Here is a 26,114-nt window from a genome sequence, read left to right as displayed (position 1 = left end):
CTGAGTTGTCCTCCCTCTCTCTGAGTCGTCCTCCCTCTCTCTCTGAGTCGTCCTCTCTCTCTGAGTCGTCCTCCCTCTCTCTCTGAGTCTTCCTCTCTCTCTGAGTCTTCCTCTCTCTCTGAGTCTTCCTCTCTCTCTGAGTCGTCCTCTCTCTCTGAGTCGTCCTCTCTGAGTCGTCCTCTCTCTCTGAGTTGTCCTCCCTCTCTCTGAGTCGTCCTCCCTCTCTCTCTGAGTCGTCCTCTCTCTCTGAGTCGTCCTCCCTCTCTCTCTGAGTCTTCCTCTCTCTGAGTCGTCCTCTCTCTCTGAGTCGTCCTCTCTCTGAGTCGTCCTCCCTCTCTCTCTGAGTCGTCCTCCCTCTCTCTTTGAGTCGTCCTCCCTCTCTCTTTGAGTCGTCCTCTCTCTGAGTCGTCCTCTCTCTCTCTCCGGCGAGGTGACGAGCGAGATGCAAAACTATTTTTCCAATATGATATCCGTTTATTAACTCTTCACACAAATATACATGGCACATCCGAATCAATCATCCTCACACTACTCACTCCTTTTCAGCCCCCCCCCCCCCCCACACAATATAAACAGATCAAAGTCTCAAAAGAAGTCACCACGCACACGCCAGCGTAACAAGACGCCTCTTTTCGATTTCATATATCGGCTAACACACCTCAGTTGGATTAACGTCACTTTAAAAACTACCCGGGTGCGATAATGGAGCCCTCCGAAAATAAAAATGAAATTGACTTTTTAATGAAATTCTGGCTACATAGATGGCGGGGGTGGGTGGGGGGGGTGGTGGGGGGGTGGTCGGTGGGTAGTGGGTGGGGGGGGTGTGGGTGGGTGGTCGGTGGGGGGGGTGTGGGGGGTGGGTGGGGGGGATGGTGGGTGGGTGGTGGGTGGGGGGGTGTGGGGGGTGGGTGGGGGGGATGGTGGGTGGGTGGTGGATGGGGGAGTGGTGGGTGGGTGGGGGAGTGTGGGGGGTGTGTGGGGGAGTGTGGGGGCTGGGGGGTGTGGGGGGGGTCCCCACGGAGTCCATCACGAACGGACAGCCAGGTGATTGCTCCTGTGGACGCGTTCAGTGGGAACTATTAAACACATTTTTTGTATTTCATTGTACCACGTGTGAGCCCCTCCCGCCCCCCCCCCCCCACTGTGTTTCGCTGCTCTTTTTCAGCAGCCCTGCCTTGGCCATCACCAAGGATAGCTCAACGAAGTGGCGGCTGATCTTCATCATCATCATAATCATCAATCATCGTCGTCGTCGTCACCACCAACATCGTCGCCGTGCGTGAGACATTTACAGCAGCAGACAAATAATCCAGACCCGCGCGATGTCCATCGGAAACGTGGAGGGGGGGGAAACTCGGAGGATGAGGAGTGGGGGAAGGAGGGAGGAGGAGGGAGGAGGAGGGGAGGAGGGAGGAGGAGGGAGGAGGGAGGGAGGAGGGAGGGAGGGAAGAGGAGGGAGGAGGAGGGAGGAGGAGGGAGAGGCAGGAGGAGGGAGGAGGAGGGAGGAGGAGGGAGGAGGGAGGGAGGGAAGAGGAGGGGGGGAGCAGGGAGGAGGAGGGAGGGAGGGAGGAGGAAGAAGCAGGAAGAAGGAGGAGGCCATATTGTGGCTCGCCGGGAGGTAGTGCAGCGAGAGTGTGGCCCAATTTCCATCTGTCATATCTGGCACGCTCGTGCGCGCGTGGGGGGGGGGGGGTTCCTCCGGGCGCCCCGGTTTCCTTTCGCGCGCTAAGAAACGCTCATCAGCTGGGCCGAGAAACACCTTCATGCACAGAGGACCGCAGAGCTTGGTGGGCAATCATTGGCAGCGCTGGTTCCTTGCTATAGCGTGGCTGCTGCTGCCGTTGTGGTGAATGAATTAGGTCAACTAGTAACGCAGCGAGAGAGAGAGGGAGAGAGAGCGAGGGGACGACTCAGAGAGAGAGAGGACGACTCAGAGAGAGAGAGGATGACTCAGAGAGATAGAGAGGACGACTCAGAGAGAGAGGACGACTCAGAGAGAGAGAGGACGACTCAGAGAGAGAGGACGACTCAGAGATAGAGAGGACGACTCAGAGAGAGAAAGGACGACTCAGAGAGAGAGGACGACTCAAAGAGAGAGAGGGGACGACTCAGAGAGAGATAGAGAGGACGACTCAGAAAGAGAGAGGACGACTCAGAGAGAGAGAGGGGACGACTCAGAGAGAGAGGGGACGACTCAGAGAGAGAGGACGATTCAGAGAGAGAGAGAAAGGACAACTCAGAGAGAGAGAGGACGACTCAGAAAGAGAGAGGACGACTCAGAGAGAGAGGACGACTCAGAGAGAGAGAGGACGACTCAGAGAGAGAGAAAGGACGACTCAGAGAGAGAGAGAGGACGACTCAGAGAGAGAGAGGACGACTCAGAGAGAGAGAGGACGACTCAGAGAGAGAGGACGACTCAGAGAAAGAGAGGACGACTCAGAGAGAGAGAGAACGACGCTGAGAGAAAGAGAGAAGACAACTCAGAGAAAGAGTGAGGACGACTCAGAGAGAGAGAGAGGACGACTCAGAGAGAGAGAGGACGACTCAGAGAGAGAGCGGACGACTCAGAGAGGGAGGACGACTCAACGATCGCCCACCAAGCTCTGCGGTCCTCTACGTATCAAGGTGCCACTGGCCCAACTAATAAACGTGGGATGAAACGGGAGCGCACGGCGAACGATCCACGCGTGCGAGGGAGAAACGCGCTATCCCCTGTACAAGACGGAACGGGTGGTGGAGCCCCCGTGTCTTGCATGTGCCGCCTCCGCCTGGCGCGCCACGGTACGGGCTCACACTCGACACCCATGGTACGGGCTCACACTCCACACCCACGGTACGGGCTCACACTCCACACCCATGGTACGGGCTCACACTCGACACCCATGGTGCGGGCTCACATTCCACGCCCGCGGTACGGGCTCACACTCGACACCCACGGTACGGGCTCACACTCCACACCCACGGTACGGGCTCACATTCCACGCCCGCGGTACGGGCTCACACAGGACATCGTTTGCTTGCATCGAAACACAAACGCCCGGATAACGACGGGGAGATGGAGCGCCCGCGAGGCCGTACCCTGCGACCAAAGCCCTCGCCGGTCGCTGAACCTCATCGGCAACATCGGGGGAATCGCAACGAATTCCCGAAGCGAATCAGAAGCTGGGAGAGTTTCAAAAAAGCAAAACAATGAGCGGAAAGGAGATGAGGTTCGTAACAACTTGAGCTCGCTGATCAGAGAATTGATGCTTCTTGAATTTCTGCTTCACCCTTTAAAATCTTAAATCAAGGTTTAAAAAAAAGATGACATATTATTTATTCTTATTATTATTATATATATTTTTTTCTAAATGAAATACAATTAAAAGTGTGTGAGTGCGTGTGTCGGGGCGTGTGTGTGTGTCGGGTGTGTGCGTGTGTCTGTCAGTGTGTGTGTCGGTGTGTGTCAGTGTGTGTGTCAGTGTGTGTGTCAGTGTATGTGTGTCGTGGGGAGCGGTAGTGTAGCGGTTAGCGTGCTGCGCTATGAACCTGGCGACCCGGGTTCGATTCCCGCTCACGGCTAACACCAGTGACGATTATCTGAACCGGTCCTGGGCCTCCCCTAGGTCGACTCAGCCTTAAATGAGTACCTGGTGCGGTGTGTAAACATCGCCACTGGGGAGACAAAGGCGGCTGAGCGTGGTACTGGCCACCCACCCCCTCGTGTGCCGTTCCGGCCTTCGTAGGTGCTCGCTAACAACACTTGCACCAACAGTCTGTTAAGTCTACACGGGGGATCTTCGTCTTTGTTTCGTGTGTAGGGGAACGGTTAGCACGGTGAGTAGTGAGTGAGTGGGTGAGCTTCGCATGGAAATGAATGAATATGTGAGTAGTGAATGAGTGAGTGGGTGCGTGAATGAGTGAGTTATTGAGTTGCTTGGAATTAAATGAACGGGGGAGTAGTGAGTAGGTGAATGAGTGAGTGAGTGAATGAGTAGCTGGGTGAATGAGTGAGTGAGTGAATGAATGAATGAATGGGCGAGTGAGTTATTGAGTCATTTGGAAATAAATGAATGAACAGGTGAGTAGTGTGTGAATGAATGATTGAGTGAGTGGGTGAATGAATGAGTGATTGGGTAAGTTAATGAGTCGCTAGTAAATGAATGAACGGGTGAGTAATGAGTGAGTGAGTTATTGAGTCGCTTGGAAATGAATGAACGGGTGAATAGTGGGTGGGTGGCCTCGAAGTGCAGCAAGCTTGGCACAAGCACCGTGGTGACGTCGCCTCCGCTTAGTGACGAATGGCACCAGCTGCTGGTGCTGCAGCAGCTGGTGCTGCAGCAGCTGGTGCTGGTGGTGGCGTCGTTGTTGAGTGAGCGAGCGGATCGCCCCGGTTCCTTTTGGGGACGACGCCGTTGCGAACCGAGGACGACCCCGAGATGCGGCCGCTCGCGACGGAGTTCCTCCTCCGTGAGCCACGAGCCGGGGACTTGCCCCTGGCGCGCACGTCATCGTTGCTGTCGCTTGAGCCGCTGCTGCTGCTGTCGCTGCTGCTGCCGCTGCTGCTGCTGATGGTTCCTTGGCGAGAGCGTCTCCCCGATTCGTTGGGAGGAACCGGAGGACGAGGCGAAGTTCTGTCCGCAGCGTTGCTCAGCGGACGACCCAGGTCTCCCTCCCCCGATCGCTCTTCGTCGTCCTTGGCCGCCTCCTCGCTGCCATTTTCCACTCCGCGGATCTCCTTTCTGACGGAGCCACGCAAACCTGCATCGTCAACAGGTAGATGCGGAGATCTGTCCGCAGCATTGCTCAGCGGACGACCCAGGTCTCCCTCCTCCGATCGCTCTTCGTCGTCCTTGGCCGCCTCCTTGCTGCCATCTTCCACTCCACGGATCTCCTTTTCGACGGAGCCACTCAACAATGCGTCGTCAACAGGGCGAAGCAGAGTTCTGTCCGCAGCATTGCTCAGCGGACGACCCAGGTCTACCTCTTCTGATCGCTCTTCGCCGTCCTTGGCCGCCTCCTTGTTGCCATCTTCCACTCCGCGGATCTCCTTTCTGACGGAGCCACCCAAACCTGCATTGTCAACAGGTAGAGGCGGAGTTCTGTCTGCACCGTTGCTCAGCGGACGACCCAGGTCTCCCTCCCCCGATCGCTCTTCGTCGTCCTTGGACGCCTCCTCGCCGCCATCTTCCACTCCGCGGATCTCCTTTTTGACAGAGCCACTCAACAATGCGTCGTCAACAGGACGAAGCAGAGTTCTGTCCGCACCGTTGCTCAGCGGTCGTCCCAGGTCTCCCTCTTCTGATCGCTCTTCATCGTCCTTGGCTGCCTCCTTGCTGCCATCTTCCACTCCACGGATCTCCTTTTCGACGGAGCCACTCAACAATATGTCATCAACAGGGTGAGGCGGAGTTCTGTCCACAGCATTGCTCTGTGGTTGACCCAGTTCTCCCTCTTCTGATTGCTCTTCCTCTTTCTTGGCCACCTCCTTGCTGGCATCTTCCACTCCGCGGATCTCCTTTCTGACAGAGCCACTCAACAATGCGTTGTCAACAGGGCGAGGTGGAGATCTGTCCGCAGCACTGCTCAGTGGTTTTTCCAGGTCTCCCTCCTCCGATCGCTCTTTCTCTTTGCTGGCAGCCTCGTCGTTCGTTCCGCCAAGCCTGGGGATATCCTCCTTCTCATCACGCACCTCGTCACCCGCTACTGCTCTGGGCGTCCCGGCTCTGCCGCTGGGTCTGCCGAGGATATCGAAGCGCCGGATGCGGCCGCCCGTGGCCGACCCCTGTCTGCTCGAGCCCGAGGCCTCGCCAGCCGCCGTCGCGCCTCCTCCGCCGCCCTCTACGGCCTCCGACCGGGAGGGAGACGCGCCGCTCCCCATCTCCTTCGGGTCGTGCTCGGCCGCGTCCGGCGCTCTGCCGCCCGTCCCGCTGGCGTCGTGGTCCCGGCGGCTGCGCCCCTCAGCCTGGACGTCAGCGTCGAGGCTCTTCCTGCTCCTGGTGCTGTTCCTGCTCCTGGTGCTGTTCCTGCTCCTGGTGCTGCTGCTTCTGCGGCTCGCTTCCCCCGACCGGCGTACACTTGGCGTGGGCCTCCCAACGGTCCCCTCCACCCCACCGTCCTGCGAGACGCCGCCGCTGCCGCCGCTGCCGTCGTCGCGCTCACCGGGGCCTCCGTCGTCCGGGAGATCTGACGCCGGCTTTTCTATCATCGTCTTCCCCACGCTGCCGCCGGTCCCATTGGCACCGCTCAAACGACCCGACGCTTCGGCCGGGACGTCCGTCTGGAGGTTGCCACCGCCGCCGCCACCGCCGTCAACGCCACCTCCGCTGCCGCTTCCGCGACTTGGTGCGGGGGTATCGACGCCCGGCGCGCCGCTCCTCGTCGTCTGCCCTATCGGCTCGACCTCCGCCGCGTCCAACTCCCCGCTGGCGCGGCTGGGCCCTTCGGCCTCGAGGGCCACAAGCGAGCCGCTTCCCACGACGCTTTGGACGCTTCGGACGCTTCTGTGGCCGTCGCTCGCACGGCTCGCGGCCTCCGACCGGGATCCACTCGGCGTGGCGCCGACGCCGGCCGTCCCGACGGTCCTCTCGAAGGCGCCGCCGTCTGCCGAGCTCTTGCTGCGGCTGCTGTTCTTCCCGTCGCCTTCATCATCATCATCGTCACCTCCGCCGCCGCCGTCGTCACCACCGGTGCGGTTCGCAGGGTGAGAAGCCGCGTCCGTGGCCACAGCTGCAGCCGCCTCGTCTACCGGTTCCCCTGGGAGAGGGAACAACGGTGAGTTTCGGACGCTTGCGATGGACAAGCGGAGCGGAGCGGCAGCTCGCCCCCCCCCACTCCCCCCCTACCCCCGCCACCCCCGCCCCCCACCAGAGCCAAGCATCAAAATCGAACCCAGGTCGGAAGGAGAAATGCCCGGTTGCGCTCGCAGCTGCGCTGCCACTCCATGCCGACGTGGCTACCACCGGTGACGGTTAAGTGAACCGATCCCGGGCTTCCCCTAGGTCGACTCAGCCTCAAATAAGTACTGGTGTGGTGTGTAAACATCGTCACTGCGGGAGACAAAGGCAGCCAGGCGCTGGCCACCCACGCCCTCGTGCGCCGTGCCGGCCTTCATAGGTGCTCGCTAACAGCACTTTGCCCGAACAGTCTGCTAAGGCAATACGCTGGATCTTTGTCATGGTGGTGGTGGTGGTGGCAGTTCGCGCTTCGCAACATAAAAGAGGCCTGGGTTTGATTCCCTGCCTCTGGCGCCTCTCTGTGTGGAGTTTGTGTGTTCTCCCCCTGCTTTACAGAGTGAGTGTAAGCGTGTGGGAGTGCGACCCTTCATAGGTGCTACACGCTAATGCCACTTACCCCGACAACCTGTCGAAGGCTATCCACGGAGGGAGGGGGGGAGGGGACCTTTGTCTTTGTGCTGTATTATATTGCACGATTCAACCGAGGAGATCAACTTTGAAGGCCTCGGCTACCGTCGTCCAGTCACTCACCTATCAGAGACCTGGATCGCAGAAGCCTCCGGTAGGCCCCGAGTAAACTGTCCCTCTCCCAGTCACTGTCTCTCCTGGTCCCTCCACCCGAGCTCGCTCCGCCGCTCCGATGACTGTGAAGTGCGCCATCCTCTTCCTCTTTCTTCCCCTCCATGTCCTCCGCCTCCTCCTTCTCACCATCGTCGCGCCCTGGCAGGCAGGCCCCTCCGTCCGCCACGTCTCCTCCGCCGACGCTCTTCCTCGCCTCCCCCTCCTCATCCTCCTCATCACCGCGCGGCCCCAACCCCTGCGGTTGCGGCATCACGGCAACGACGGCGTTGGCGGTGACCGCGGCGCTGGCGGCGGCGGTGGTGCCCGGCGAGTGACCGGAGAGGAGCGCCGCGAGGCCACGGCTCCCGGCGTCGCTCTCCGAGCCCGAATCATCGCCCAGCACCGCGAGCGACAATGACGACGACGACGACACAAAGAGCCGGCTGAGCCCCGGTGAGCTTCCCGTGGTCTCCGAGCCCGAGAGTGACACGTCGTCGCTCACGTCCGTCGGGTCGGAGGTCGACCGCTCCTCATCTTGGGCGTTGTCTCCTGCTCCTGGCGCTCCCGACGGAGCGGCGTCTACCTCCTCCTGACGCTCCACCACCGTCACCACGGCGGCGTCTACCTCCTCCTCGTCGCACCCAGGAGACGCAATCCCGGCAGGCGACCTCACACTCGCGGTGCGGCTGCTGCCGCTGCTGCTCTGGCGACGGCGGCGGTGGTCCAGAGCCGGGGAGGATCGCGAGAGCGGCCCGGACGGCCGGCAGGCAAGTTCCCCCGTGGGCGACGCGACGGCCGCAGGCGATACCGTCCCGGAGCGAGCGGCGGAAGCCACGGGAGGGTCGCCCGCGGCGGCGACCCAGCGGGGCGAATCTGGTCGCGAAACAAAAAAAAAGAGTCGTTATTAATCGCCGTACGGCCGATGTCTACACGGAACAATGGCTACGACGTCGCATTTCGGTGGTCAAGCCAGATGAGCGAGTCGGGAGCTGTGCATCGCTGTGATGTCTCCAAAGTATTTGTGCCGTTGCATTGTCACGCGTCGCACTCTCTGTTCCGGATGACCGCAGTCGCACACTGGAGACTTCAATCAATTTGTCGCATCGGGCATCTGCATCTGCTGCTGCCCTGCTTCGTGCAGGCAGATGCGGCTTACAGGGTGGACCACAAGGAGCTTCATGGAAGACCACACCCTAGGGATCGCCTGCGGACGCCACCGCCAGAGAACGACACTGGGGGCGATCTGCGTGTGACCCACCTACCCTCGCCGTCGGCGCCTGTTACCGGGGGGTTTGGGCAGGCGCGGGGTGGGAGCGGCGGTCGGGGTGGAGGAGCCGCTGCCGGACGAGGTGCTCGCCTCGGGGGAGGAGCGTCGGCGCGGCCGTGCCGACGCTTGCGCGATGATCGCCTTCAGCTCGCGCACTCGCTCTGCCGGGGGGGAGGGGCAGGGGGGAGAGGCAAGTGGGAGAAGCGAGCGGAGAGGGGGTGGTGGCGGTGGCAAGAGGCGGGGAGGGAGAGATGGGGGGGGAGTGGTGGGGAGGCGAGAGGGTGGGGGCGATGGAATTCGTTGGAGCTCGTGAGAGCCGTGGCCCACTCCGGCTCGGCTGCGCCGGGCCGCCATGCGCCGAGGACAGGCGGCCCCTCTTCACGTCGCGTCGATGGCACCGCGATGGGACTTACCGGGAGTGCCGCCCCGGTTTGCACGTTCTGCCACCATCTCCTCCTCCTCCGCTGCCTCCACGTCCTTCTCCACCTCCTTCCTCTCCGCCGCGTCCTTCGCCGCCTCTTCCTTGACCTCCGCCCCCTTCCCGGCCGCTTCCTTCTTCCCTTTCTCCTCTGCCTTCTCTGTCACCTCCTCCTCCGCCACCCCCTTCGTGGTGGCCCCTCGTCCCTTCCCGCGTTGTCTCCGTCGGCCGGCCGATCGCAGATTCCTTCGGTTGTCCCCACGGCTCGACGGGCTCCTCCAATCCCTCCCCTTCCCAGAATCCCCTGCGTCACTGCCGCCCCCTTTCGTCACTGTGGCACTGCCGCTGCTCCTGCTCCTGCTGCTGCTGCTGCTGCTTGTGCTGTCGCGCGTTCGAGCGCGGCTACCCCTCCGCTCGGCGTCGCCCGTCGTTTCGGAAGTCGGCCCTTTCCGAGGCGTGGGCTCCCGGCTCCCCGCGCTCCCGGGGACTCGCTCGGCTCGGCTCGGCGCGTCCAAGCCGACGTCTCGCTCCGGCCGGGTGTTGCGGTGTCCCCGCGGCCTCTCTGGAACGGAATCGGACCGCCGCCGGAGAAGAACAAACGGGTGAGGTGTGCGCCCGCCTACGGGGGTCTGCAAGTCGCCGGCTCGAAACAGCGGTGCTGGGTTTGATAAATCCGACGCCGGGCCACACCGCCGCTGCCTCGTCCCGTCTTGTGGTATACACGGGTCACGGAAGCTCCACGTTACTATGGCGGGGGCGAGTCTGTCCCATAAGACAAACACCATTGACTTGCCCCCCCCCCCACCCCCACAATGTTGTACTTAATTTTGTCGACCACGGAGGGAGGGACGATGGGGCTGAGTTCGTCCCACGGCCGGGCTTTAAACTCTCGACCTTCCGATCGGCAGGTCGCGTGCGGTGGAGGAAAGTGTGGGGACACTGCACGCCTCTTCTTCTGAGACGTCCGGCTCAGCGTGGACGAGTAGGCCAAATACAACCCGAGCGGGGCACTCTGGAACTGCCCTCGATTGGAGGCCCTTGTGGTGCGAGGCAGCGATAGCAGGGCTGCGCCTCTATCTCTTTAGCAATAACAATGGCCAGGTGTCTGTATGGGGGGAGGCTGTATCCAGCATTGGATAGACAATGGTTCACGATGTTGTTGGGAACATTGATGGTGGTGGTCACGATGATGATGTTGCTGCGAATGTTGATAGTGGTGATGATGATGTTGACGACGACGACGACGATGATGATGATGATGATGTTGGTAATCATGCGAATGTTGACAGTGGTGATGATCACGATGATGATGATGACGACAATGATGACGACGATGATGGCAATCTCGTGACGAGGGGACAGGAGCTGCACGGCCGCATCACCGTCGAGGGTCAACACCGCAGCCGGTGTTTTCAAAGCCATAACATGCTTATAAAAAATAAACTCATTTACGTGATAACATTGTTATCCTGTCGGTGGTAGGGGGTGGGTGACGGCGGGGGGGGCGGCGGGGTGAGGGGGGCAGATAGCGGCGTCATAACTACAGCCCCACCCACCCCCCACTGTGCGAAATTGAAAATTCTCCACCTAGAATTCCTGAACCCCACAGCGATAACGAGAACAACAACGATGACGACGACAACAACAACAACAACGACGACAACAACAACAACAATGACAACAACGACGACAACAACGATGACAGCAACAACAATGAGGACAACAACGCTATCATCGGCGCTGGAAACACGAGCGGGCGGATGAGTGGACGGGTAAGCGGGCAGGTGAGCGAGCGAGTGAGCTGATGGGTGAGCGGATGGGTGAGCGGGCGGGTGAGCGGATGGGTGAGTGGATGGGTGAGCGGGTGGGTGAGCGGATGGGTGAGCGGGAGGGTGAGTGGATGGGTGAGCGGGCGGGTGAGCGGATGAGTGAGCGGGCGGGTGAGCGGATGGGTGAGCGGATGGGTGAGCCGGCGGTTGAGCGGATGGGTGAGCGGGCGGGTGAGCGAATGGGTGAGCGGGCGGGTGAGCGGATGGGTGAGCGGGCGGGTGAGCGGATGGGTGAGCGGGCGGGTGAGCAGATGGGTGAGCGGGCGGGTGAGCGGATGGGTAAGCGGATGGGTGAGCGGGCGGGTGAGCGGATGGGTGAGCGGGCGGGTGAGCGGATGGGTGAGCGGATGGGTGAGCCGGCGGTTGAGCGGATGGGTGAGCGGGCGGGTGAGCGGATGGGTGAGCGGGCGGGTGAGCGGATGGGTGAGCGGGCGGGTGAGCGGATGGGTGAGCGGGCGGGTGAGCAGATGGGTGAGCGGGCGGGTGAGCGGATGGGTAAGCGGATGGGTGAGCGGGCGGGTGAGCGGATGGGTGAGCGGGCGGGTGAGCGGATGGGTGAGCGGGCGGGTGAGCGGATGGGTGAGCGGGCGGGTGAGTGGATGAGTGAGCGGGCGGGTGAGTGGATGGGTGAGTGAATGGGTGAGGGGACTGGTGAGTGGACGAGTGAGCGAATGGGTGAGGGGACTGGTGAGCGTGTGGGTGAACGAACGGGTGAGTGGACAGGTGAGCAGGCAGGCGAGCGGCAAGCTGGCGGCCCCTGGCTGTGTCGCCCCCACTGTTGAATCTGACCTTACTCATTATTCGTTATCTCTCCTACGAACGTGACGTGCATGCGTGCATTTGTCGGAGGGAGTTGAGTGCAACGGTTAGCGCTACGCTGCGCTACGAACTCCGGCGACCAGTCAACGATGATCTGAATCGGTCGTGGGCCTCCCCTAGGTCGACACAGCCTGAAATGAGTACCTGGTGCGGTGTGTGTGAGAGACAAAGGCGGCCGGGCGTGGTGATGGCCACCAAACACCCTCGTGTGCTGCGCCGGGCTTAATGAGTGCTACTCGCTAACACCACTTGCCCCAACATCCTGTTAAGTTAACACGGGGGATCTTTGTCTTCGTAAGAGAGCATCTCAGCGCTGTACCACCCGCCGTCTCGTCAACTCGGCACATTTCTTTTAAGTGGCACGGGGTGACTCAGCATAGGGGCACCCCCAGCGGCAGCTGCCCCTGCCTGTGGTGACTCGGCATATACGATACGAGCGATGATGATAATAACGTTCACCGAGCTTACGCAGACGACGCAGACGATGACGCAGACGACGATGACGACGATGATGCAAGCAATGATTCTGATATCTGCGATGATGTCAACGAAGACAATGAATATAAGGATAGGTTTCGATCCATTCTGGCAATAAAACAGGCGGTGCTAACATGTTAAAACCAAACTGAAACCTTTCACCTAGGAATCATGTCTGCATGAACCACACATACATGTGGTGAACATGCAAACAAAATGACGGTGACAATGAAGCTGATGGCAGAGAGGATCACGACGAGGAGGCGTGAAGTCTCCACCTCTTCACCCACCTGAGCTCTCGTCATCGCTCAATGAGCTCTCATCGTCTTTCTTGGCATCGTGGTCCTCCACCTCCTCCACCTCCTCCACCTCTTTCTCCTCCTCTATCTCCAACCTCCCCTTGTCCTCCTCCTCCTTCACGGACTCTTCGTCTGACGGGGCGGCTTTCACCTCATCGCGCGGGATGACTATGGCATCGTGGCCGGCTGCTGCAAATAGAAAACAACAAAAACACACCCCGCCCCCCGTCACAATCAATGGCGTTCCACGTTTTACCTTTACTGAAATTTCATGCTCCGAAAATCTCGAGCATCAGTTTGGCCGTCACGTGACGAGCATTTGCTCTCGGATATGGCTGAGAGAGTGAGGAGTTTGCTCCCCTCGTGGTACGTGGTGCACCAAAGTGTCACTTCCAGAAGGGATCTCAGATGTAGCTCTGTCATATCAACTTCCTCGGGACGGTCTCTGTGTGTGTGTACCGGAGTGTCCCTTGAAGAAGAAGGAATGGATCTCAGACGTAGCTCTGTGATATCAACTTCCTCGGGACGGTCTCTGTGTGTGTGTACCAGAGTGTTCCTTGCAGAAGGGTTCTCAGACGTGGCTCTGTGATATCAACTTCCTCGGGACGGTCTCTGTGTGTGTGCCAGAGTGTCCCTTGAAGAAGAAGGAATGGACCTCAGACGTAGCTCTGTGATATCAACTTCCTCGGGACGGTCTATGTGTGTGTGTACCAGAGTGTCACTTGCAGAAGAGATCTCAGATGTAGCTATGTGATATCAACTTCCTCGGGACGGTCTGAGTGTGTGTACCAAAGTGTCACTTGAAGAAGAAGGAAGAGATCTCAGTGGAGCCAGGCTCGCCCTGCTCAAGCCCTGGACATCTCGAACAAGATTCGGAGGGGGGGGGCGGGGGCACATTCACTGTGAGCAATCCCATGCCCCCTCTTTATCCGATGATGGCTCAGCACTGGTGGGGGTGTGGGGGGCGAGGAAGGGGGGAGGGGGGGTTAAAGGGTGGTTGGGGGGAAGGGAAATTCTGATGTACCCTGATGCTCAGCTTTTATATCGGACTAGCTGTACTACCCGGCTTCGCCCGGGACTTGGATCCACCACGCCCGGCCGCCTTTGTCTCCCCAGCGGCGATATTCACACACCACAGCAGTTACTCGTTTTGAGGCTGAGTCGACCTAGGGGAGGCCCAGGACCGGTTCAAATAATTGTCACCGGTGGTGGCCGTGAGCGGGAATCAAACTCCGGTCGCCGGGTTCGTAGCGCAGCGCGCTAACCGCTGCACCACAATGTGTTACGCTACCACATGCGCGGGTCACGTGACAGATTTGACCGTCACAGCTCACTTGCCGTGCAAAAAATCTATGCATTATTGAGCACCCCCCCCCCCCCCCCCCAAAAAAAGTGTATTTTCATAATTTTTGCATGGTGTACAGTCTGGAAAGTACCCACATGGCAAATGTGCAGTTTATTGCAAAGCGTTACGCTGCCACATGCGCGGGTCACGTGACAGAGAGAGCTAATTGAGCGCTCCGCTGGCCGCACGAGCGAGCGGAGAGCGGCGTGCCTCGAAAGGCGCCCTCGTTAGCACGGAGTCTCATCTGAAGGATTTCAACAACAAAGAAAGGAAAGGCTTCCATTAGTGTTGGCATAATAACATAGACTCACATAGAGTCCCATAGACTCACATAGAGTCCCATAGACTCACATAGAGTCCCATAGACTCACATAGAGTCCCATAGACTCACATAGAGACCCATAGACTCACATAGAAACCCATAGACTCCCATAGAGTCCCATAGACTCCCATAGAGTCCCATAGACTCACATAGAGTCCCATAGACTCCCATAGAGTCCCATAGACTCACATAGAGTCCCATAGACTAACATAGAGACCCATAGACTCACATAGAAACCCATAGACTCACATAGAGACCCATAGACTCACATAGAGACCCATAGACTCACATAGAGACCCATAGACTCGCATAGAGACCTATAGACTCGCAAAGAGACCCATAGACTCACATAGAGTCCCATAGACTCACATCGAGACCCATAGACTCACATAGAGACCCATAGACTCACCCAGAGATCCATAGACTCACATTGAGATACGAGCGTGGGTTCCACTCCAGGTTCCAGCCAAACATAAAGTCCCATAGACTCACATAGAGACCCGTAGACTCACATAGAGTCCCATAGACTCACATAGAGACCCATAGACTCACATAGACACCCATAGACTCACATAGAGACCCAAATACTCACATAGAGACCCATAGACTCACATAGAGACCCATAGACTCAGATAGAGAGCCACGGACACACATAGAGTCCTATAGACTCACATAAAGACCCATAGACTAACATACAACCCATAGATTCACATGGAGACCCGTAGACTTACATAACGACTCATAGACTCACATAGAGTTCCACAGACTCACAGAGACCCATAGACTCACATAGAGTTCCACAGACTCACAGAGACCCACAGACTCACATAGAGGTGCTGGGTTGTGTATTGCATCGTGGTGGTGGTGGCGGCGTTGGTGGCAGCGGTTGTAGGGATTATTTGACCATACTTCACCACGCGGGTTCCAGTGGGATTTGGGAAGGCCAGGTGGGTTTCCTTGGCAGCGACGTTTACACATCGCACCAGGTGCTCATTTGAGGCTGAGTTGATCTAGTGGAGGCCACGGACCGGTGCAGACAATCGTCGCTGGTGTTGGCCATGAGCGGGAATCAAAGTCGGATCACCACTCCACCACACAGACAAAGGTACCCCGTGTTGCCTTCAGCAGACTGTTGAGGCAAGTGCTGTTAGAGAGGACGCTTACACACGATCACACTCCCACACGCTCACACTCCCTTACGCTCACACACCTCACACACGTTCACACTCACACACACTCACACACGCACACACTCACACACTCACACAGCACACACTCACACACACTCACACACGCTCACACACGCTCACACTCACACACACTCACATACGCACACACTCGCTCACACTCCCACACGCACACACTCCCACACGCACACACTCACACATGCTCACACTCCCACATGCACACACTCGCTCACACTCACACACGCACACATTGACACACGCTCACACTCACGCTGTAAAGCAGGGGGAGAACACACGAACTCCACACGGAGAGGTGTCAGAGTGAGGGAATCGAACCCAGGTCCCTTCGTAGTTGCGAGGCGCGACCGCTACACTGCCGGCACCACCACCACAAAGACAAAGATCCCCTGTGTAGCCTTAACACACTGTTGGGGCAAAGTGCTATTAGCGAGCACCTGTGAAGGCCGGCACGGCACGCGAGGGGAGTGGGAGGCCAGCACCACGCCCGGCCGCCTTTGTCTCCCTAGCGAGACGAAGACCGCCACTGCCCTGCCGCCCGATTAATCAAACTTTTCCCGTCCGCCATTCTCACCGCGCACGGAGGAGGTGCGGCGTGGTGACGACGACGATGACGACGACGATGACGACGAGGACGAGGAGGACGACGAGGAGGAGGAGACAGGGCGAGAGGAGCGATGTTTGTCGATGCTGGATCGACCGCCGTGTGTCGATCCATCGCCTCCGCCGTCACCTCCGCTGTCGCCATCGCCTTCGTGAGATTCAAAATCCTCGGCATAGTCACCTGGGGGTGGCGGGGGGGGGGGGAGCCGGGGGGGCGGAGGGGGCAGGGGGGGGTGGGGGGGGCAAGGGGGGCGGGGGATGGCGGGGGGGGCCGGGAGGGGCGGGGGGGTCACGTTCAAGGTGAACGATGAGGGCGTGAAATCGCGCGAAGCGGACGTACGTTTAAATAAATAAAAAATCTTATATGTAAATATATCTTAAGATAATTAGCCAGACACCAACTTCGAGCGATGGTAATTATGTTGTGCGGTGATTTGCGGTGCATGTGTGCACACGTGCGTGTGTGTGCGCGCGGGTGCGTGTGTGTGCGTGTGCGCGTGCATTTGTGTGTGTGCGCGTGCGTGTGTGTGCGTGTGCGCGTGCATTTGTGTTTGTGTGTGTATGCGTGTGTGTGTTTGTGCGCGTGTGTGTGTGCGCGTGCGTGTGTGTGTGTGCGCGTGCGTGTGTGTGTGCGCGCGTGCGTGTGTGTGTGCGCGTGCGTGTGTCTGCGTGCGTTTGTGCCCAGGGCACGGTGCTGTCCAGCCCACCCACCAGCCCCCCGCCATGTGATGCCGTGCCGGCCTTCGTAGGCGCGACTTGCAAATAGTACTTGCACAGACAGCCTGTGTAGGCTCTGCGGGGTGGGGGATCGCTCGGAGCGGATGCTTTCCCATCCCTGCCTCACCTCCCTCCGCGCGCTCCCCATGAGATTCGTTTCGCTCCTCAGATTTCGTTCCATCCTCCACCTCCTCCACCTCCTCCGCCTCCTTCACCTCCTCCGCCTCCTCCGGTCGCCGGGCCGTCGGCCTCCGCGCTCTCGAGCGTGCGATGACGCACCTGGAACGGACACGCGACGCGAACTTTATTGGATTCATCGATTTAAACAAACGTATACGCGCGCGCGTGTGTGTGTGTGTAAACGATTTACGTACGACACCCTCCGACATGCGTCGTCTGTCATAGGAAATATATAATTAGCAATCAATGCTGTTACGTGATAATTTATGCTGTTGTGTACTCATTAATGCTAAGCTGTTATATGCTAATTAATGTCGTTATATGCTAATGAATGTTGTTACGTGCTAATTGACTCTGTTATGTGCTAATTGATATTGTTATTCGCTGTTGTAATGACAGCTCAGTCTATGTGAGTCTTTGGGTCTCTGTTTAGGTCTGTGGTTCTGTATGAAGGTGTATTGGGCTCCGTGTAGATCTATGAGTCTATATGTACATGTATGGATCTCTGTGCAGGTCTTTGAGTCTCTTTGTACGTATAGGGGTCTCTGTGTTGCTCTGTGGGTCTCTATGTACGTCTATGGGTCTCTGTGTAGATCTATGGATGTCTATGTGAGTCTATGGATCTCTTTGTAAGTCTATGAGTATCTATGTACATCTATGGGTCTGTGTCTGCATCTATGGGTCTGAAATACCAATTTTTTGGTCACGGCGCATCTCCACGAATCGCTGACTTAGACCTAAGGGTTGACGGATCAAGCGATGATGGACTCCCCCCGCGGCTGCGAGTATTCCCGAACGCTTGTTCACTCCACTGCTGATGGAAAGGGACGTATTCACGTTGCAGCTCTAAACAGCTCCCCCCCAAGAAGGTAACATTGGCCTACTCTTCCACCCGCGTTCTACGCCCCCAGCGCACGCCAGGCAAGGGAGTCAACATCTCACCACTGTGATGATGATGAGAGAGAGAGAGAGATTCAAATTAAAAATACACAGCAAGGCTTCGAGAACGTCGAGATCGAGCACACGACCTCCTGTATACCAGGCGAGGGAGTCAACATCTCACCAGTGCGATGATAATGATGGGAGAGAGAGACGCAAACTCAAAATACACAGCAAGGCTTCGAGAACGTCGAGATCGAGCACACGACCTCCTGTATACCAGGCGAGGGAGTCAACATCTCACCAGTGCGATGATAATGATGAGAGAGAGAGACGCAAACTCAAAATACACAGCAAGGCTTCGAGAACGTCGAGATCGAGCACACGACCTCCTGTATACCAGGTGAGGGAGTCAACATAGTGCCACTGTGATTATGATGATGATGAGAGAGAGAGAAAGACGCAAACTCAAAACACACAGCAAGGCTTCGAGAACGCCGAGATCTAGCACACGACCTCCTGTATACCAGGCGAGGGAGTCAACATCTCACCACTGTGATTATGATGATGATGAGAGAGAGAGAAAGACGCAAACTCAAAATACACAGCAAGGCTTCGAGAACGTCGAGATCGAGCACACGACCTCCTGTATACCAGGCGAGGGAGTCAACATCCCGCCACTCACCGGTAGCACGGTGCTCCTCCGCGCGCGCCGGTGAAGGTGAAGAGGGCGCCGGCTCCGAGGCGGGCGCCGCGGCGGTGGCGGTGCTCGCAGCAGGCGCTGACGCGGGCGTGGGGCACGCCGCCCACAAACACGGTGAGGCTGAACGGGAAGCCCGCGTGGCGGCGTGACTCGAACTCGAACTCGTCTGCGAGACGCAGCGGGGCCGGGGGGGGGGGAAGGGGGTGGTGGAGGGGTGGAGGGTAAGGGGGTTGGGGGGGGAAGACGGGGTGGCGGGGGGGGTCATGTCCACAACATTGACGGTGTCACGGAGGCCAGACGTTAACTACCTCGACTTGTATGCAGGAGGTCGTGGGTTCGATCCCGACCCTGACGATGCCTGCTGTATATTTGGAGTTTGCGTCTCTCTCTCATCATGGTCACTGTGACGAGATGTGAACTACCTCGCCTGGTATACAGGAGGTTAGGGGTTCGACTCCGACCCGGATACTGCCTGCTATATATTTTTGTTCTTTGCAAGTTCTCCCCGTGGTCTTGTGGAGTTTGTTGTCCTTCCCCCGCACCACCGATTAGTACGGTCGGCTACGTACGGCCCAAGACCAGGGTGTGTTTCTGTGACGCGGCGTCTCACCGCCGGGGCGCAGCGTCCCGTCGTAGACGCAGAGGTTCTCCCCGCCGCAGTGCTGCTGGAAGATGCGGACCTCGCTCCCGTCGCGCTCCGCGTAGCACGAGCCCCCCAGGTAGCGCACCCCCACCACGGCGCCGCCGACGCGAGCCGGGGGGCTGCTGCGGGTCCCCCACGGTCTCCCGGGGGGCGGCCGGGGGCACGGAGACGCACCGGTGCAAGCGTCCCCCTGAGGGTGTGTGCGGGAGGCGATGACGGTTGATGGCGATCAGCGATGATACCTTCGTGATGGCGATGGCAGGTCACGTTGTTTTTCGTCGGCTTCACGAGAAGGTCACAACATTTCTAGGAGGCTTGACCAGGACACGCGGTGGTGAGCCAGCAGCCCCTCCGTCCGTTAGCCAGCCCCTCCCCACTACTCAGGTAGCCCCGCCCACTACTCAGTTAGCCCCGCCCACTACTCAGTTAGCCCCGCCCACTACTCAGCTAGCCCCTCCCCACTACTCAGGTGGCCCCGCCCACTACTCAGTAAGCCCCGCCCACGACGCAGGTAGCCCCGCCCACGACCCAGGTAACCCCGCCCACTCCTTGGGTAGCCCCACCCACTACTCGGTTAGCCCCGCCCACGACCCAGGTAGCCCCGCCCACTCCTTAGGTACCCCCGCCCACTCATCAAATAGTCCTTCCCCACTACTCAGGTAGCCCCACCTACTACTTGAGTTGCTTCGCCCACTACTCAGGCAGCTCCGCCCTTTGCCTGCATTGTAGTTGAGGACAAGGCCAGGTAATTTTAAAGTAAAGGGAAAATACAGATTTTCTACGAAAGCTTCACGACATGAGGATGGGACTGGAATAGTTGGAAGCCGCGATTTAGAAGGAGCCAATCGTGCTATTAAATTCCAAACAAAACCTCTACAATTGCACAAAAACGTGTAAATTAAGCACTAATTAACAAATGAATTCCACACAAAATAACCGTGCGTAATTTTCTGTACCTGATTGCCAGGTGACCAGTTGGCTCGGTTGGGCGCCGTCGTGGATCTCATCAACCTCCGACCCCGCCTGCGCAACGAACCTTCACCTCCGCCACCAACATGGCCACCTCCACCAGCACCACCAACATGGCCGCCGTCACCAGCAACACCAACATGGCCACCTCCACCACCGACATGGCCACCTCCACCACCAATATGGCCACCTCCACCACCAACAAAATGGTCGCTGCCATCGACACCATCATGGCCGCCGCCACAAACAAAATGGCCACATCTGCCACCACCAAAATGGCGGGCGCGCCTTGTTGGCCCGGCCGATCGGGCCCCTCGTGCCCGCGCAGGAGGCGGCGACGGAGGCTGGGCCGTACCAGCGCTGCCCGCTCGGCTGCCCTGTGGCGTGGGCAGCAGCGGTAGTTTGTAGGGAGAGATGTTGCGGGGGTGCACGCGGGCGACGGGGCCTTGGGGGGCCCACGCGTGCTGCATTTCCCCCCACCAACGAAATAAAGACACCCCGCAAGAAAAATATAATTTGTTAGTGTAACATGTCGATTAGACAACACATACACAGGTTAATGACATCATCCAAACTGTTAAGAAAAGTGAGTGTGGTTTGGGCAAAGGATGCGTCATGGCCAGAATGGACGGTGGCCGAGGATCAAGAAAAATTACGTAGAGGCAGCCAAGGATGGGAGGAGATGGATCCAAGTTAAATGTTGCAATATCAGAACAGGACCATGGCTGATGATGATGATTCCGAAGCCCCCTTTTACCTTCTGATGCCTACTTCCATCGCTGCTGTCAGACATCACCGGGCCTTGCTTTGTGGTCGAGGGCCTGTACCCCTGCCCAGGCCTCAGGCTCGGGTCTGGCTCTGGGGCTGAGAGGGGCCGTGACATCAAGCTCCTCCTTGGGAAGCGGGCCGCACGCGGGCGCTGCCGCATGTTGTCCTAGGGCAGAGAAGAATTTGCGATGGGGGTTTGCCAGCTGCCTGAGGAGTCTCGAGTGTGTTTGTGTAACCAGTCAGTGAGTGGGTGAGTGGTTGAGCGAATGATTTGGTGAGTTGGTGAGTCTGTGAATGTGTGGGTGAGTTAGCGAGCAGGTGAGTGAGTGAGTTCAAGTGGCATGCTTATTTTTGTTAGTAACTCAAGAGGCCAGGATAGAATGTCGTTTGCAAAGAGTGACCCTGGGACTTCAGTCTGCTGCCAGTAGATGGTGACGAATGACGCTGTACGGTGGTCAATATTTTAAATTTTTGGGAACCAATTCGAGGGATCTTTTGCCCTTCCGCTGCGAGTGAAGCGAATGGCGAGTGGTAGCAGTACTAATACTACCATTAGGCAAAGATCCCCCATCTAACCTGAACAGAATGTTGGGGCAAGTGCTGTTAGCGAGCACCTATGAAGGCCGGAACAGCACACAAAGGGGTGGGTGGGCAGCACCACGCCCGACTGCTTTCGTCTCCCTGGTGACGACGTTTACACACCACACCAGGTCCTCATTTGCGGCTGAATCGACCTAGGGGAGGCCCAGGACCGGCTCAGATAATCGTCGCTGGTGTTGACCGTGTGCGGAAATCGAACTTGGTTTGCTGGGTTCATAGCCGCTGCTCCCCACAATACACACTCACACGCACACGCAGTGATAACCAGGGCCTGCTCGCTCGATTTCAACCATGAACCTCGACCCTTCGCCCATCCATCCCTTCGACAACATTTCACTTTGCCAACGCATTCAACAAACGTGCCGTGCCCTCGATTGACGAAGCCGCATCAAACGGCCGGGTGCATGCGCCCTTAATTCGAGAAGTGTACGCAGCCGCACGCGGGCTCCGCACCCCATGCAGAGCGCGTTGGCCGTGACGCAGGCCACAGTGGATCTGCGGCAGAATTAATGGTAAAATCACGTGAATTTTTCCAGGCCCGTGTATACTGGGGGGGAGAGGTGGGCGAATCCGCGTGGTTTCTGCCCAAATCAGGACACACTGGGAAGGGGGAACGCCGTGGCGACGGGAGCGCTACCGGCGGTGGAGAGGGAGAGGCGGAGCGACTGCGCTCTGCTGCGCCGTCGGAGAGGGTTGCCCGGTGGTGGTGGCGCAGGCCGCCCCTGCCGAGACGCGCCGTTGCTCGCTGGGGGGGCACCGCGATGTGGACGATGCCTTCGACGCCTCGCACCGCGTGCTCCGCCTGCCACCGACGACAACGACAACGATGATGATGACAATGATGATGATGATGATGACAATCATGACGACAATTATGACGATGATGATGATGATGACGACGATGACGATCGTGGCGAGGATGACAATTATGATTGTGACGATGTATGATGATGACGACGATGATGACAACGACAACGATGATGATGACGAGGACGACGATGATGACGACAATGACGACGAGAGGAACACGTATGATTTTTTTCTTTCCCAAAAATCTGAAATGTACCGAGCGAAATGACTCGCTAGCCACTATCGTTACCCTGCTTCCATTCTCTATTGGAATTCCCCAAAGCGGCCATCATCACCCGCGACTGGCAGACTCATTAATGCCCCACCCTAGGCCGGGTGTTAACATGTATTATTTTAATAATCAAGCACCGCCCGTGCATTTGCATAGGATACATGGCCGGGGTTGAGAGGTGGGGGCCGGGGGGAGGGGGGGGTGATGGCGTCATCGCGCAGATGCACCCAGTGGATGGTGGCGGGTCGAGGTGGATAGAGGTTGGTGGAGGGTCAAGGTGGATGGTGGAGGGTCGAGGTAGAAGTGGATAGTGGTGGAGGGTTAAGTTGGATGGAGGGTGGTGGAGGGTTAAAGTAGAGGTGGTGAGTTAAGGTGGATGGTGGAGGTGGTGGGTCAAGGTGGATGATGGAGGGTTAAGGTGGATGGAGTGTGGTGGAGGTGGTGGGTCAAGGGGGATGGTGGAGGGTTAAGGTGGAGGTGAATGGTGGAGGGTGATGGAGGGTTAAGGTGGAGCTAGAGTGCGGAGGAAGGAAGCTTAGACGTGGATGGAGGAGGGTGGAGGTGGTGAGTCAAGGTGGATGGCGGAGGGTTAAGGTGGACGTGGATGGTGGAGGGTGGAGGAGGTGGGTGGAGGAGGAGACCAGACCCGCACACGAAGCACCCTCTCCCGGCAGCTGATTTCCTGCAGCTTCCGCACGATCTCCACCTGCCGGAGTCGCTGCTCGGACACACGGACAAAGACAAAGAGACCCGGCCTCGGTTAGCTTTCAACAGACTGCTTGGGGCAAGTGATGTTAATAGCGAGCAGCACAGCACCTATTGAAGGCCCAGCACTATGGCAGACGTGTGGGTGGGGTAGCCAGGACTACGCCCGGCCGCCTTTGTCTCCTCAGCACTGATGTTTATGACACACTGCACCAGGATGATCCTAACGGGGAGGGCCCGGGACCGCTTCAAACTCCCGGGACCGGTTCAAATTTCCGCCGGCACTGTTATTGGTGACGTCACCACGGATCTCCATTGTAGCATAGTCGGGTCGCTGGCTAAATGCGCGAGATCATCACATGAAATTAACGCAAACTCTGTGCATGGCTGTAGGCCGGTGAGCAGGCAGAGACCATCAAATTGCTATCGTGTACTTGAGAAATCCTGTTTCATCATACCTTCCAGTCTGTGTGAGCCTATGGGTCGCTAGGCAAGTCTTATGGCTCTACATGTGAGTCCATGTGTAAAGTAGCCAGGCAACCGGCCAAACGGAACCACCACCATTATCACCACCATCATCATCAGTGTAACACATCAAACATACTCAGAACACTCAACCCGCACCGAGCCCGCTTGAGCTGACGAACTAATGACGTAAACAAGAAGACAGCGCGTCCGCGTATTCGCTCGACGTTCGCCCAACGTTGCGTATCATTCTCATCGTCGTCATCGTCGTCATCATCATCGCCGCCCCTGCTGAGCCAGAGTCACCGCTTTTCACCTCGGCGCGCTCGCCACGGCCCCTCCCCCCCATTGGGCAAGGAACCCCCAAAACCACCACGTGGCACCCCTCTGGGGCTCGGAGTCGAACCCGCGTCACCTCGACGTCCAGGGCCTTGCTGAGCACGGTGTGGGCGAGGAGCGTGTGGACGCAGTCGCGCTGCTCGTGACGACACAGGCGCTGCCGGTGCTCCTTCTCCGACACGAGGCGCCCGTCGCGCGTGATCTACAGACACGCGGCACGGGGTAGGGGGCAGCCGTGGGAGTGTTAAGGGTAGGGGTAGTGTTAGGGTAGTGGTAGGGGTAGTGGTAGGGGTAGTGATCTACAGACACGCGGCAGGGGTAGGTGGCAGCCGTGGGAGTGTTAGCGGTAGGGGTCGTGTTAGCGGTAGGGGTAGTGTTAGGGTAGTGGTAGTGTTAGAGGTAGTGATCTACAGACACGCGACAGGGGTAGGGGACAGCTGTAGGAGTGTTAGGGGTAGGGGTAGTGTTAGCGGTAGGGGTAGTGTTGGAGTAGTGTTGGGGGTAGGGGTAGTGTTAGGGGTAGTGATCTACAGACACGCGGCAGGGGTAGGGGGCAGCCGTGCGAGTGTTAAGGGTAGGGGTAGTGTTAGGGTAGTGTTAGGGGTAGGGATAGTGTTGGGGGTAGAGGAAGTGTTAGGGGTAGGGGTAGTGTTAGGGGTAATGTTACGTGTGGGGTAGTGTTAGGGGAAATGTTAGGGGTAGGGTAATGTTAGGGTAGGGGTAGTGTTAGGGGTAGTGTTAAGGGTAGTGATCTACAGACACACGGCAGGGGTAGGGGGCAGCCGTAGGAGTGTTAGGGGTAGGCGTAGTGTTAGAAGTAGAGGAAGTGTTAGGTGTAGTGATAGTGATCTACACCCACACGGTAGGGGTATGGATAGCCGATAGTAGTCTTTGGGTTAGGGGTAGTGTTAGAGGCAGGGGTATTGATTGGGGTAGTGTTCTGGATAGGGCTAGTAATTGGGGTAGTGTTAGGGACAAGGGTAGTGATTGGGGTTATGTTATGGATGGGGTAGTGATTGGGGAGTGTTAGAGGCAGGATTAGTGATTGGGGCAGTCTTATGGATAGGGATAGTGACTGAGGTAGTGTTAGGGATAGAGCTAGTGATTGGGGTAGTTTTATGGATAGGGATAGTGATTGGGGTAGTGTTATGGATCGGGATAGTGATTGGAGTAGTGTTAGGGACAGGGGTAGTGATTGGGGTAGTGCTATGGACAGGGTTAGTGATTGGGCTAATCTTAGGAACAGGGGTAGTGACTGGGAACAGGGGAAGTGATTGGGGTGGTGATTGAAGTAGTGTTATGGATAGGGGTAGTGTTAGCGACAAGGGTAGTGTTTGGGGTAGTGTTAGGGACAGGGGTAGTTATTGGGGTAGTGTTATAGATAGAAATAGTGATTGGGGTAGTGTTAGGGACAAGGGTAGTGATTGGGGTAGTGTTACGGGCAGGGGTAGTGAATGGGGTTATGTTATGGATGGGGTAGTGACTGGGGCTGTGTTAACGTGGAGTCTAAGGGGGCTCTGGCTCTGCTCTAGTTCCACCGCCTTGCCGATTCGTGCAGGCCGCAACACTTTTTGGACCTTTGCAGCAAGGCCATAATTATAATAATATAATATATATTGGGGGGGCCACATTCCCCCCAATATCCAATTATGCTCAAAATGTCCCCCCCGATATATTGCTATAATATAGATTTCTGCTTATATGAGTGTGGTTATGGTTGTACTTTATTAATCCCTAATCTCTGCCATTATATACAATGAATCTTAAGTGTTAGTGAATTTTTTTTAAATTTTAGCCAGGAAATTAGTTTTCAAATTTAGATATTTTTTTCTGGGGGGGCGGGGGGGTGACCCCCAGACCCCCTGGAAGATTTGGTCCCCCCTAATGTTGACTCCACGACTACTCCACCAGCGACCGCCAGGGGGCGATGGAGAGTCGTGAACTCACCGCTAGCCCCACGCTCCACAGGGCATGCCACCCAACAT

General features: G+C 57.7%; 1 protein-coding gene across 1 annotated transcript in view; it reads right to left on the bottom strand.

Annotated features, from left to right (window-relative positions):
- Nucleotides 1-1,516: 1,516 nt before the first annotated feature.
- The window catches only part of LOC144736525 (uncharacterized), a 45,899-nt gene continuing 21,301 nt past the window's right edge, over nt 1,517-26,114 (bottom strand). Inside the window, exons 3-16 of the mRNA XM_078619075.1 lie at nt 24,206-24,331; nt 23,267-23,338; nt 22,177-22,341; nt 20,929-21,105; nt 20,159-20,635; nt 19,170-19,392; nt 18,542-18,725; nt 16,925-17,076; nt 16,052-16,261; nt 12,597-12,794; nt 9,177-9,743; nt 8,781-8,924; nt 7,467-8,369; nt 1,517-6,735 (exon numbers count right to left, since the gene is read on the bottom strand). Of these exons, the coding sequence (XP_078475201.1) occupies nt 4,271-6,735; nt 7,467-8,369; nt 8,781-8,924; nt 9,177-9,743; nt 12,597-12,794; nt 16,052-16,261; nt 16,925-17,076; nt 18,542-18,725; nt 19,170-19,392; nt 20,159-20,635; nt 20,929-21,105; nt 22,177-22,341; nt 23,267-23,338; nt 24,206-24,331 (6,063 nt within the window). The 3' untranslated portion in view covers nt 1,517-4,270. The remainder of the gene's footprint in view (nt 6,736-7,466; nt 8,370-8,780; nt 8,925-9,176; nt 9,744-12,596; nt 12,795-16,051; nt 16,262-16,924; nt 17,077-18,541; nt 18,726-19,169; nt 19,393-20,158; nt 20,636-20,928; nt 21,106-22,176; nt 22,342-23,266; nt 23,339-24,205; nt 24,332-26,114) is intronic.

The sequence above is a fragment of the Lampetra planeri genome, chromosome 61 (genome assembly GCF_965212315.1).
Source record: "Lampetra planeri chromosome 61, kcLamPlan1.2.h2, whole genome shotgun sequence".
Classification (NCBI taxonomy): Eukaryota; Metazoa; Chordata; class Hyperoartia; order Petromyzontiformes; family Petromyzontidae; genus Lampetra; species Lampetra planeri.
Note: the sequence above shows the minus strand (reverse complement) of the source record. Positions and strands in the feature narration are given on the sequence as shown.